The 13,319-nt window shown below is 47.5% G+C and overlaps 1 protein-coding gene across 1 annotated transcript; it reads left to right on the top strand.

Annotated features, from left to right (window-relative positions):
- Positions 1–1,199: 1,199 nt before the first annotated feature.
- Positions 1,200–7,170, top strand: LOC121444808 (L-amino-acid oxidase-like). The gene is made up of 7 exons (XM_041646713.1): positions 1,200–1,251; positions 2,739–2,953; positions 3,307–3,419; positions 4,213–4,414; positions 5,691–5,759; positions 5,970–6,106; positions 6,363–7,170. Exons 1-7 carry the CDS (start codon positions 1,200–1,202, stop codon positions 7,168–7,170), a joined length of 1,596 nt encoding a protein of 531 aa, XP_041502647.1.
- Positions 7,171–13,319: the final 6,149 nt, after the last annotated feature.

The following is a 13,319-nucleotide window of genomic DNA, read 5'->3' as shown; positions in this document are numbered from 1 at the left end:
GGTCATCCTAATCTATACAACAAAACACTTCTTTAAAAAAATGCTGGGTGGTAGTGACACACACCTTTAATCCTAACACTTGTGGAACAGAGGCAGATCTCTGAGTTTGAGGCTAGCCTGGTTTATAGAATGAATTCCAAAACAGTCAAGACTATACAAAGAAACTCTGTCTTGAAAAACAAGGCAATATTATTATTATTATTAATAATAATAAAGTTCAAATCAAATTCTTAGGAAGAAAGTATTGTTGGCCTGTATCTCAAAGAAAAAAACCCAAGCTCAGAAAGGTATCAGTTCTGTATCCCAAGTCACATAACTCTGCCAGGACAAATCAGGACTCAAACCCAGTTCTGTTGATTCTATTGCTACTGCCCTTCCCCCGTACTACTCCTGGTGCCAGGATCCCAGTCTTGGGCCCTCGATACTATGTGCCCTATCTACCCCCACTCCTGCCCTCTCCCAAGCCCCATGCTGCTGGTTGGGTTCAGACTTTCTGTTCATTTCCCTTGCCAGCCAGTCTGTGAACAAAAGCTAATCTTGGCAGAATAGCTACCTGGCTCCATTCCTTATGGGAAGGAAGTCCATTGCTAGAGAAGTACACTGTGTCTAAGGAAGCCCTGAAGGTCCTAGGGGAAGGGACAGAAAATGTTCTCCTCTGCAAATGGGTCAGGCAAGAGACTCCTGCCTACCTGTCTACTTACCAGGGACCCTTAGAAGGAGGAGGGGACAAGAAAAGCATGACCCTTGCACAGGAGCTCATGGCCAGATCCCTATTTCAAACAAACATCAGAACAAAGGGTTATAGTGGACCAGCAGTGGGAAAGCAGGCACTCGGTAGTGGGAGTAGTCAGAGCTCTGGTTTGTGCCGTAAGTTCATAGATCGATGTCTAACCCAGTCCTCACCCCTTCTCAGGGTAATACAGCAAGTTTAGAATGGTCTACCTACTCCCGTTCCCCTTCTGATCCTTTAGCAACAGGAGGGCTGGGCTGGGAGATGGGACTTTCCTAGGAGAGAAGATTGTGGAAGGTGGGATGAAGAAGATGAGGGGAGGGTGGTGTCAGTTATCATTGTCATCTCACCTGATAGATCAGGCCTTAGTGCAGGGCTGCTTTCATTGGCTGAGTCAGTCAGGCCAGAGGCGGCTGGTGGGATACGGGCCAAATATTGCCAGAGTGTGCTGTTCCTTCATAAAGAGAGGATGAGCTGCTCAGAGCTCAGCAAGAGTTTCAGGACCATGGTCAAGATGAGTGGTAAGTGGGGACCTCCTCCAGGTCTGGGAAAGACCGAGTAAAGAAGTGTTAGACACTGAGATATGCATAGGTGCTGGAGGGGAGAGGGACGTGGGTCAATGGGTGGGGCATAAATCTCAGCGAAGGATCATATAAGAATAAAGAGAGTAAGAACTGAGGCAGGGATTCAGCTTCACCAGGACCTGAGGATGGAGAGGGATTTAGAGGATGGGTCTAAGGGTTGGGTCCGTTCAAATGAAAGGACAGAGGGGCCAAGAAACAAATCCTCAGGGGAAACTGTAAGGGCTGGAGACTGGAGAAGAAGGTTAAGGAAGATCTGTGGGGTGGGGAGAGGGATGGAGGCTTAGGGGTTCTCTCCTTTGGGCTTGGTGATGTCTCTCCTCTTTTCTAGTGAGCTGTCTGCATGTTGGGAAGGGTCTAATGGACCTCCTTAGCTAGTGACCCCTAAAATTCTTCTTCTTTTGAGGAGCTTCAGTTACCTTGACATTGCAAAGACCAAACACAGGAGGCTCTCAAAACTCAGCTTCTGGGGGAAGCTCAGAGTTACAGTCCTTGCCCGGTCCACTTAAGAGCAGGTGACACTGAGGAAAGCAAATAGGCCTTCGTGTCAGACAAGACTAGCTAACGGTGAAAGAGGAAATTAAGTCACTCAAGCCTTGCTACAAGGTATTCACCAACTATCTGGGTGATGAGTTCTAACCTTGATATCACACTAAATACCTGGGAGGCCTGAAGAAACCAAAGATGAGGCTGGAGAAAACATAGGGACCATCTGTTTCCCAGAGGTCACTTTTCATTCCCCACTCAGGGACCTGAGCCTTCCTCTCTTGCACACTCGTCTTCTCACACGTACACACACACCCCTCTCTCCCTCTCACTTGCTCGCTCACTCTCTTCCCCACACAGCTTCACCTCCAGACCCCACACAAGCACCCACCTTCTTGGACATCTCATCCTCCTCATTCACTCTCAAATCCAGCCCAACTCCCACTCCAGTTCAGTGCATCTCACTTTCCTGTGGACTCATACACACTCATAACAACCACACCATTCCACCAACGCATCCATCACGTACAGCCATGAACTCTGCAGTCATACAAAGAACAGACTACAACCACCCTCCTACCCACAAACTGACAGTTATACATGATCACAGTCCTTTACACACTTGTAGGTAAGCACAACATCACACTTCCAATCAGGAGCAGATATACGCATAGTCAGCTATGAACCTCCCACACCCACGAGCTTCCAGCATGCAAGCTGTGTTCACAATCACATTAATCAGACAAATAACACTACGGTTCCCAATGCCCTGCACAACACAATTGCCTTCATATAGACATAATACCAAATATCCGGATCTCCAGCCACACACTTGTCAGGCCCTGCCCTCACCTTACTGCCCTCTGCCCGCTCATCCTGGATAAACAGGTCCCAGAGCCTGGGTTCCATTAAGGCCACGCTCTTGTTTTCTCTGCCCCCAGGAATCTTTATTTTGGGGATCCTGCTATCCATCTCCAACTGCCTTGCCTTCTACAAGGACCTTTTCAGGTGTTTCCAGGGCCCTGATTATGAGAACTTCCTCCTCATAGCCCAGAATGGGCTCCATGCCTCCCCAATGCCCAAGAGTGTGGTGGTAATAGGAGCTGGCTTAGCAGGCCTAGCGGCAGCTAAAACCCTACAAGATGCTGGTCACAAGGTAAGAAGATCTTGAAAGGCCTTGGTCATAAGCCTCCAATTTGCCTCCTTGGGGAGAAAAGGAGTGAGTGGCCTGACAGGGAATGAGGCACAACTGCAGGTGCCTACCAGTCTCTGAACGCCCCCTACCCCCAGCCCTTAATCATTGTCAACTGTCATTCATGTCCTTATGGAGCAAAGAATGAAGACTATGCAAGAAAATCACTCAGGACCCCTGGAGCAAACAGCCCCAGAAAGGTTATCCTGCATGTTCATGGCCTTCAAGTCAGAGCCTACAGCTATTTGGAGGTGATAAGTGGGATGGGAAGAAAGAACAGCACTCCTAAGAATGACAGCAGCTTCTTTGAACTCCAGGTCACCATCTTGGAGGCCAGTAACCACATCGGAGGTCGGGTGGTCACAGTCAGAAACAAGACAGAAGGTTGGTACTTCGAACTAGGACCAATGCGAATCCCAGAAAGCCACAAGTAAGTCCTGTACAAAAGAAGGAGCAAAGGAGTATAGTGGGAATGAGGGGGAAGGCAGGAGGGACCCTGCTGCCATCATGTCTAAGATCTTTCAGACTCACTGTGTCATGCGATCCAACCCAATAAGTCAGGGCTGATACTCAACTCCCATGTAAGAGAGAAGACTGAGGTCAGAGAAAGCCGTGGTCACAGGAATAATTACAAACAGATAATTACAATCATTGCTGCCAACTCATTAAACTGTAGCGTGTAAATATGGGCAGTTTCATATTTGTCAGTTACATCAAAGCAAGCTAAGAAATTGTAACGTTACTATTAATAATATCTACCATTTGTTGAGCACTAACTTTGCTCTAGACCCTATCTCCACAGACATTTCTCTTCTCTTTTTCTTTTTCTGATTGCCTTTAATATAAATTGAACCCACGCTCACCCTCCAAACCACCGAAAACACAAACAACTGCATCAGCCCAAAGTAGGAGTCATTAAATACGGCCTTCAATTTACCTAGAATTGCATGGTGGGATCTCAAATGCTGTCTGAAACAAAAGACATCTGTCTATACTTTTGAGTACTATTAGCTGAGATTTCCTAAACAGCCTTAATTCAATGAACTTCTCACCCTCCACAGCCTCGGGAAGTGGGGAGCGAATCCCCACAACATTAAATGAGATTACAATTGAACAAGTAGTTTGAGCTTCCTAGGCACAAGATTACCCTAACTAGACCAGAATCATTTCTAATAAGGGACCAGAAGGAACAAGGATGTTATTATACCTGTCTCTGTCTCAAGGCTAACCCACGCCTATGTCAAGAAGTTTGGCCTAAAGATGAATAAGTTCATCCAGCATGATAACAACACCTGGTACCTATTCAATGGACAGCGTTATCGTGCCTGGGAAGTCGAAGCTAACCCAGAGATCTTGGGCTATTCCACGGACCCCACAGAGAAGAACAAAACTGCCCAAAACCTCTTTGACCAAGCAGTCATTAAGGTACCTGCTACCTGCTGCCTTTCCCAGCTGGGATCAAGAAGGAAAGGGGTGGTGCCTAAGGTTACACAGCAAATCAGTACCTGGATTCAGATCAACTGACTCCACCCAACATTCTTATGATTGGTCCTCCTGCCTTATCACATCTCTTAATGATATCACCACCCTCAACTCCACCCTCAACCCTTCTCCTCTGTCTTTGAGCAAACTAGGAAACAGGACTTGATCAGCAGCAGTGTAAGAAAGGGGCAACTAGATTAGGCAGCCCTCGGTAGTGAATCAGCAGTCATGCTAGATGATAGTGAAAGTCTTTACCTTAAAGCGTCAGTGCCTGGGTGTCTGTGTCTGTGCGTATGCATGTGCCTGTGCGTGTGTATATGTATGTACATGTTTAGGTAAATGTGGGTGCATGTGCATATTTGTGTCAAAGCCAGTGGTCAACATCAGCTGTCTTCTTCAATTGCTTCCCACCTTATTTTATTTTTGGCAGAGTCTTTCACTGAACTGAGCTTACTAAATCTGCTAGAATGGCTGACCAGCAAGCTCCAGGGATCCTATTGTTTCTACTTTCACAGAGCTGGCATTACAGTCATGTGATACCACACCATGATTTTTTTTTTTTAAATTTTGATGCACATTGGTGTTTGGCCCGGATATATATCTGTATGAGGGTGTCAGATCCCCTGGAACTGGAGTTACAGACAGGTGTGAGCTGCTATGTGCATGCTGGGAATTGAGCCCAAGTCCTCTGAAAGAACACCCAGTACTTTTAACCACTGAGCCGTCTCTCCAGCGCCAACACACCCTACTTTTATATGGATACTGGGGAATAGGGCTCAAGTCCTCAGTCTTGTATAGCAAGTGTTCTACCAACTGAATATTCACCTTAAATTTTCATCTTGAACAGGTCTTTTGTTTCAAGTCAGGTGTGGTAGTACAAGTTTTTAATTCCAGTACTTGGGAGATAGAAACAGGAGGATCTAGAATTGAAGAGTAGCCTCAGGTATGCTGTGAGTTTGAAGCCAGCCTAGGCTGTGTAAGACCCTGTCTCAACAAAAGCACGAGTGTCTTTAAATGAAGGGATGGAGCAGAGTCCAGGAGCTCTGGGAATGGCCCTTTCCTGGCTTTTTCCAGCCTCTCTGAGGGACATCCCAAGAACCTGGTCTCTAATCTAAAAGTGTGTGAAACATCTGTCACCCTGTGACCTTGCCGACAGCAGCCTAGATGTCCTGGTTACCTGGAAGCCCAGCTTGATGAATATCTCTCCTCCTTTCTGCAGATCAAACAAGATGTGAAGACATCCAACTGCAGCCAACTGATGTCCCTTTATGACTCTTACTCTACCAAGGTAAGTGAAACAAAGGGCCCCAGGAGATGGTGGTGGAGTGACGGCCTCTGTGCTCAGCCAAGGCCCTGGGGCAGTGTACTATCTACAGAATGCCTTCTTCCTATTGCCAAAACCTTTGTCTCCCTCAAGCCCCCATCTAACCCTGCTAAAGCCTCCCTACATGCTAGACCCTCTAACCCATCCTTGCATCTATGCTGCCCCTCCACACAGGCTTATCTGGTGAGGGAAGGAAAGCTGAGCAAAGGAGCAACCAAGATGATCGGGGATTTGTTGAACGAGGACGCTGGATACCACAAGTCCCTCCTGGAGTCCCTAAGGAGTCCTGCTACCTTCTCCAGAACTGATGAGTAAGGCTGATTTAGGGCCAGGAAGAACCCAGTCACTAGCACTGGTTGATTGGGTATTTACTATATAGGGGGCACTCAAGTAACAATGCCCGCATAACACAGGGCTGTATATTCATGACGGTGATGTTTATAAAGTGTCTCACACGAGAGAGCAGGGGGATAGGTTCTTCTCTTTTCAGACCAGAGGAATGGCCAGTACTGGGATACATGACCTGGCAGTGTCTCCAGTCTCATCATCCCTTCTCCACCCCTGCAGATTTTCAGAGATCACTGGTGGCTTTGACCAACTCCCCAATGGCTTCAATGCTAGCCTGAAGTCTGGCACCATCCGTTTGAGATCCAGAGTAGAAGCAGTGGTGAGAAACGGGTCGAAAGTTGAAGTTTTGTACCGCACTGATGAGCCCATCTTCCCACTGCGCAAACTCACTGCTGACTATGTCATCAACTCAGCCTCCGCCAAGGCCACACGCCTCATCACCTTCCAGCCACCGCTGTCCCCAGACAAAGCACATGCCCTGCGCTCCGTGCATTATACCAGTGCCACCAAGGTGGTTTTCGTGTGCAACGAATGCTTCTGGGAACAGGATGGCATCCGGGGAGGCAACTCCATCACAGACCGGCCCTCGCGTTATATTATCTATCCCAGCCACAGCCTGCCAGGTGGCAAGGGCATGCTGCTGGCCTCTTACACTGTGGGCGATGATTCTTTCTTCTTCGTTGCCATGAAGCCCGACCAGGTGGTGAATATTATCCTGGATGATCTGGCTGCTGTGCACCACATACCCAAGGAGGAGCTAAAGAGTATGTGCCCAAAAGCAACGGTCAAGCACTGGGGGTCTCTAGACCCCCTCACCATTGGCGCCTTTGCTGAGTTCACACCCTACCAATTTGTGGACTATTTGAAGCAGCTCTCCCAGCCAGAGGGTCGCATCCACTTTGCTGGAGAGCATACCGACCTGCCCCATGGCTGGATAGACACTGCCATCAAGTCTGGCCTTCGGGCTGCCAAGGACATTCAGGCCATGGTGGACGAGGAGGTTACTCGGGGACAGATGCCTCGCTAGAGGCCTTTTACCAACAGTCGGGGTGTTTCCCCCAAAATTAGTCTGCAGGGGAGTCTGGAAGAGGAGACTGGAAGATGAAAGGAGGCAGAAACCCAGGAGAGAGGTCACCGCTGGTCTCTTGGTGCAAGCAGGAGCGAAGCTGGGAAGCTGGCAAGACACATTGCCCCTTTCCTGTCTCGCTCTCTGCCTAGCTCTCTACAGGAAACAACAGAGCTGGGGTACATGGGGGCACGGGTGGGAGTCAAGGCTGAAGAATCCCAGAATCAGCCTTTAACTTGAAGGAACTTGTCTCCTTCTGCAAAACAATAACAAACAAATAAAAGAAAAGCTTCTGCGCCTGGCTTGTGTCACTTAAAACTAGAAGTTCCTAAACAAGCACACTTATTGGCAGACTGACACGCACGCTTACACCCACCATACATACAAACTCCATCACTTTGTGCCTGAGCCAAAGGCCTCTCACCTTGGCCCAATGTGGGTGGAAAAGGAGGGGGCCTTTTTAACTGCTTCTTTTCTGCAGTGCATTAGTGGGATCTCAGCTACTCTGAGAGACTCTCTCCCCCTCACCAGCCAGACCTCCTACCCATAGCAACCACAGTTGGCACACAGTCCTGAGGGGACCCCATGCTCATTACAACTCCCTCTTCACTCATCCCCTCACCAAAACTCACCTGTCTTTACCAAACCAGCCTATGCTGTCATCCTTCTTCAAACATTCCGTCAACCCCTCCCCAACTCCAAGGTCCTCTCTCCTCTGAGCCACAATTCTTCTCTTCTAGAATGCCAAATGAACTGAAGACCTTACTGAGATTGTGTCCCCAGCCAGACTGGAAGACCCCCTAAGGGCTGAGATTACATATTTTATGGTGTGTGTGTGTGTGTGTGTGTGTGTGTGTGTGTGTGTGTGTGTGTGCCGTGCATATGTGCTATTTCCTTTAGCCTGCCAATACTTACTAAATAAGTTGTACACCTGGCACCATATAGTACCTGGCTGAGAAGCAGAAACACAGAGAGTATGAAACTGAAAATCAACCCCCCTCTGGCTGCCTCGCTATGTGGTCAGAGATCAATTCCCAAAACCAACTCAATTTTTGTTGCAAATTTTTAGAAACCAAGAGTTATTCCTTGGTCTTGGGGAATCAACTAAGTTAAAAGGAAAGGTAAACTGAGTCACAAGCACTCCTCATTTGACAGACTCCGGAGGACCCAGGAGGAAGCATGATGATGTGCTGGCTGGGGTTTTGTGGAGGACTGGCATAAGATATGGAAGGGAGGAGGAGGGAAAGAAAATTCACGTTTTCTTCTGCAACATGGCCCATTGTTAAATCTAGACATCTCTTCTTGAATACCCAACTATCACTGAGAGTCAGGGCGTTTTTAGTTCCAAGTGACAGAAATCAAACTGGGGCTTTCATGGGTGTGTATCCCTTGTCCAGGAGTCCAGGATGAAGTTGCTTTTATCAGAGTTACTAGGCTCCAGACTGAAAAAAAAGGTGTTAAGGGCCCATAGTCTACATCATAGTGGACCCTACCCTCTTCTCTGTTACAGAAACACACCTGTGCTATGACATATACAAAGACTCAAAAGAAAGGGCTCTCTGGCAGTGCAAACAATAAGAAGACACACACTTGGTTAAGTTGTTTCTGAAAGCAAGCCAGTTATTCTTTGGTACCTGGAAATACACTCGACCACCATTCCCAGGGTCAAGCTGCTGTACCTGGATATAGGGGTATCTTGATGACATTAAACAGTCACCTTCCCTTGGAGGTTAGCCCAGGGTGAGCTTAGACTGACCCCTTTTACAACTGTTAGGGTTGGAGGTGGAACTTATTGTTTGATTAGTTCCAGTCCCAACATAATATAGGGGTTTGGGGGTCTAGGCGTAGCCAGCAGTCTCTATCTATGTCTGGCTAAGAATGGTAAAGAAACAAATGCCCTCCATCTAGGATACCAAATTCCAAGGGACTGGCTTCTGCAGCTCCTTGGCTTTTAGTCTCAAGGTTACTGAGGGAGTTCCTGGGCAAATTTGAGTTTTGGGGCTTACATTTACCACCTTGAAGGGATCATATCTCAGGGTTGCTAAGTTGGGCTGGTTCAGGCCAATGGGCCCATTGAGCCCAATGGGCCAGGTGACCCTAGGAGCAGGTTTCTTTTCAATAATAAATTGCTGTCTGGGTTTGGACCATTCATATATAACCTGACTCCCCAGGTTCTGCCAGGTTCCCAATAATGGGCTTCCTGTCAAGCCCTAACCTTTATGGATATGGGATTTCATTGTCTGTGGCCACAGGTAGGTCATAGATTTCCCTCTAGGACTACGAAGGGATCAGTGTACCCCCAGGAGGACTTGGCTTTGCAACTCCACTGAGCACAGTAGTATTCTCCTGGCTTCTGGCAGCTGAGAGGCATAGGGCATCAGTCAGGCAAGCATGGTACTGGATAGATGGGGGCTCCTTTTCTTCCCCAGTGGACCCACAGCCCCAAAAGTGAGTGAGTCATACCCCAGGAGCCTCTGTCTATAATAGCTTACCTGGAAGGTTGGTTGGGTCTCTGTAGATACAGCTCCCCAGTCCTAGTCCTTAATTGCCATACCCAAAGTCCTGGCTTATGGAGGGAATTTGGAGCCTTTCCCACAGGGAAACAAAGAAGACAAAATAGGACAACCATAATTATAGGTTCCTTGTCAGTTGTTTCTTTAGGGTGTCAGGGAATGTAGTGGTAACCCATCTGTGGGTGTCTTCTGGAGCCTCCTTCAGCTGGGTTGCAGGATCCACGGGTGACCAGTGACCTTCACAGCTGTGGGGGAGGACCACAGGGCACGGACCTTTCTATGCTGGATCCAGGCTCTGGATCAGGATCCTCTTTACTCACACAAGGTCTCCAGGCTAAAACTTGTGGGCAGGCTCAGACTTGGAAAAAGTCTCAGTCTCTTGAGTTGTCTGATGAATAGTCCTCTGAGTCTGTTGCAAGGCCTATAAGGACTTGAGAAGAGGGTGGTTAGTAATGTCTGTCTTATGAATTGCTTAAGGGGGAAAGAGGCATTCTCCCAAATGATTTCAAATAGGGTGATGGGGGCCCTTAGAAGGATATATTATAGAAGGTTGGCCCAATTTTTGCTAGACTCTGGGACACATTTAGCTAAAGTCTTTTTAAGGTCCTAGCCATCCTTTCTACCTGCTGTGAGCTTAGTTTCCAATCAACATTTAGGACTTTTGCCAGATTTGGGGAAACTTTGACCATGAGGGCCAGGCCATTGCTGGACCTCAGGGAGAAGGGCAATCCAAATCTAGAAATGAACTCTTTGAGGAGTTTCTTGTTGACCAATGAGGCTGTTTCCATTCATGTAGGATAGGCTTCCACTCATCCAGAGAAGGCAGCCAAGACAACTAAGAAGCACACTTATATATAAGAACCATTGGTAAATTCCACTTCCCAAAGCACGATTAATAAAGACTCAGAGAGAGAAGCTGGAGTTCAACCTGAAGGTCAGAAAATCAAACAGCCAGCTACTGGCTCTTACCTCTACTTCAATCCAAAATGGTGATCCTGCCTCCAGGAATCTCAGAATGAGACTGAGGCTGAGCACTGTCTCCTCCCATCTATATTCCTCTCTAGGGTTGGGATTAAAGGCATGTGCGACTGGGATTAAAGGCATGCACCGACCAGTTTCTATGGTAACTAGTGTGGCTACTGAGATTAAAGGTGTTATACAGCCTGCTCTGTAAGGCTGACCAGTAGGGCTGTTTTACTCTCTGATCTTGAGGCAAGCTTTATTTATTAAAATATAAATGAAACGCTGCTATTTCCCAGCATTCTCCCGAAGTGTTTTGTTGGGTGTAGATTTCCACCAGGACTTTTTTCCCCCCTTCTTTGTGGTTCACTTGTGCACAAATGGTATATCAGGACACCATGTCTTCAACAAGATTGTCTAGTTGAGGGATATAATATATGGGCCTGAGTAACTCAACAATTTTTGATGCCCCCTAATGGGTGGCCTGGTAGAGTCTGACAACCACTTTTCTTTTGAGAGCAGCAGTGAACTGGGATCTCCCATTCTGTAAAAAACCTCCACTCATTTGTGTCCTGCTTGACATCTCTTCCTGCCATCTGGCCTCTTCCTGGGTATAATCTGGGCATTGGAACATTCAGGTTCAGACAAGGTGACCAAGATCTGGAGAGGCTCCAGTGGTTCCAGAGCTGCCTTCTGAGTGCTAAGTCTGCTGCCCTTTTTCCTTGGGCCTCAGGGATTTCCGTTTTGGATGACCTTAGCAATGGGCAACAGCTACCTCTCTTAGCAGCCGTAGGGCCTTTAGTAGGGCCAGCATTTCTTCATTGTGTTTTATTTCCTTGCTGACTAAGGTGAGGTGTGCCCACTCCCTGTAGAGGGCACTATGGACATGGGCTATGGCAAATGCATGCCAACTGTGTACCCAATAATGGCTTGCCCTTCCCCTGGTGTAGCATCTGGGATAATGCCAAGATCTCAGTGCTTTGTGCTGATGTCCCTTGGCTGAGAGCCTGGGTTCATACTATCCTGTCCACGGTGACAACTGCAGCCTAGCATCCCTGATTCCATCTTGAATAAAGCTGTTCCTATCAGTATACCGTACCTCGTTGGCTTTTTGCAGGGGGACATCTGTTTGTTCAGGTCTGATTGACTGGATCACATCGGTCACCCCAATGCCATTGTAAAAGGGCCCCGCTGGGTTATCATCTGGCAGTAGGTTAGTTGGGTTGATGGCTGAAGTTTTGAAGAATTTGATAGTAAGCTGGTCTACAAGAAGCGCTTGGCCATTATTTGGTCACTGGATATCCACCTGTCTGGGGTCTTCCTCAAGGGTGCTTCTACAGAGTGTGGGGTGGTTAGGAACAGTTCCTAGCTAAAAGCTGGTCTGTCAGCTTCTTTTACTAGCATGGTCGTGGTAGCCAGTTGGCAGAAACAGAATCAAGTGGCTACTGAGATTAAAGGTGTTATACTGCCTGGTCTGTAAGGCTGACCAGTAGGGCTGTTTTACTCTCTGATCTTGAGGCAAGCTCAAGATACTTTTGGATAAGTAGGCCATGGCCTCTCCCATGATCCTGGTACCTAGGTAAGGGCACCCTTTGCAGTCATTTACACAGGACAAGTGTCCTTCTCCCACTTTCGTGGTGTTCTGGGCTTCCCCCATGGAATCTCTTTCATTGGTTTCCCCACTGAGTGTTTCCATTACTGCTCAGGGCAATCTTTTATTTGTTCTTCTACTGAGTCACGGTTATTATGAGCCTCTGAGCAATCTCCAGCATTTGGAACCTATTCATACCCTCAACCCCTTCTAACTTCTGAAGTTTCTTTTTTTTTTTCAATTTGTATTTCATGTGCATTGGTGTTTTGCCTGTATGTATGTCTGTGTGGTGGTGTTGGGTTCACTAGAACTATACTTACAGACAGTTGTGAGTTGCCATGTAGGTACTGAGAATTGAACCCAGGTCTTCTGGAAGAATAGCCAGTGCTTGTAATAGCTGAGCCATTTCTCCAGCTGAAGTTTCTTTCAAATATTTGGGTCTGACTGTACAACAAATACAATAGTGGTTGCTTGTTTGGTGTTTTGGTTTTGTTTGGTTTTGGTTTTGGTGTGTCTGGGTCTTCAGGGGTGAACACTGGGTAAGCCTTACAAAAGTGCTCTAGGAACCAACAGGTGATTCTCAAGGCTCTCGTATCACCTCACTTATCTTAGAAACAAATCAGTGGGTTTTCAATTCCCCTAAAAGGGCATGGTGAAAATTGTCCAGGGCCTCCTTACCTTGGTCAGTGTTGGGGTCCCTCCCAGTCCGGTTGGGCAAAGGGGAATATCCACTCTATCTGCACTGCACTGTCAGGCAGGAATTCCTGCCCAGTCCCAGGACAGCTTTCTTACTCTCAAGCTGGATTCTGTCCCACTCTTTGGCCATAAAGAGATGTCCAAGAGCTTTTGGCAATCATCCCAATTAGCTTGGTGGGTGTAAAAGACTGTCTCCAGGCAATTAATGTGAGCCTGGAGCTTTTAGAGAATGACGAGTTTTGAGTTTTCCAATTGTACCAATCACCAGTTGAGGAGACAAAAACCATGAAAGGGAATGGAGGGGAACCTCCATGTCTTGGACCCTCTGGAGGCACCTTCTTTAGGGAGAG

This window comes from Microtus oregoni, unplaced genomic scaffold, assembly GCF_018167655.1.
Source record: "Microtus oregoni isolate MIOR12 unplaced genomic scaffold, Mior012 000142F_ref0000161, whole genome shotgun sequence".
NCBI classification, from domain to species: domain Eukaryota; kingdom Metazoa; phylum Chordata; class Mammalia; order Rodentia; family Cricetidae; genus Microtus; species Microtus oregoni.
The sequence above is the reverse complement of the archived record's forward strand: the minus strand, read 5'-3'. Positions and strand labels throughout refer to the sequence as shown.

What these genes read in the sequence shown, in the direction of transcription:
- LOC121444808 (XM_041646713.1), top strand. Translation starts at nt 1,200, where the DNA reads ATGAGCTGCTCAGAGCTCAGCAAGAGTTTCAGGACCATGGTCAAGATG. An exon ending in TACAAGATGCTGGTCACAAG is followed by an intron (nt 2,954 to 3,306) that starts GTAAGAAGATCT and finishes TTTGAACTCCAG; the next exon opens with GTCACCATCTTGGAGGCCAG. An exon ending in ATGACTCTTACTCTACCAAG is followed by an intron (nt 5,760 to 5,969) that starts GTAAGTGAAACA and finishes CCCTCCACACAG; the next exon opens with GCTTATCTGGTGAGGGAAGG.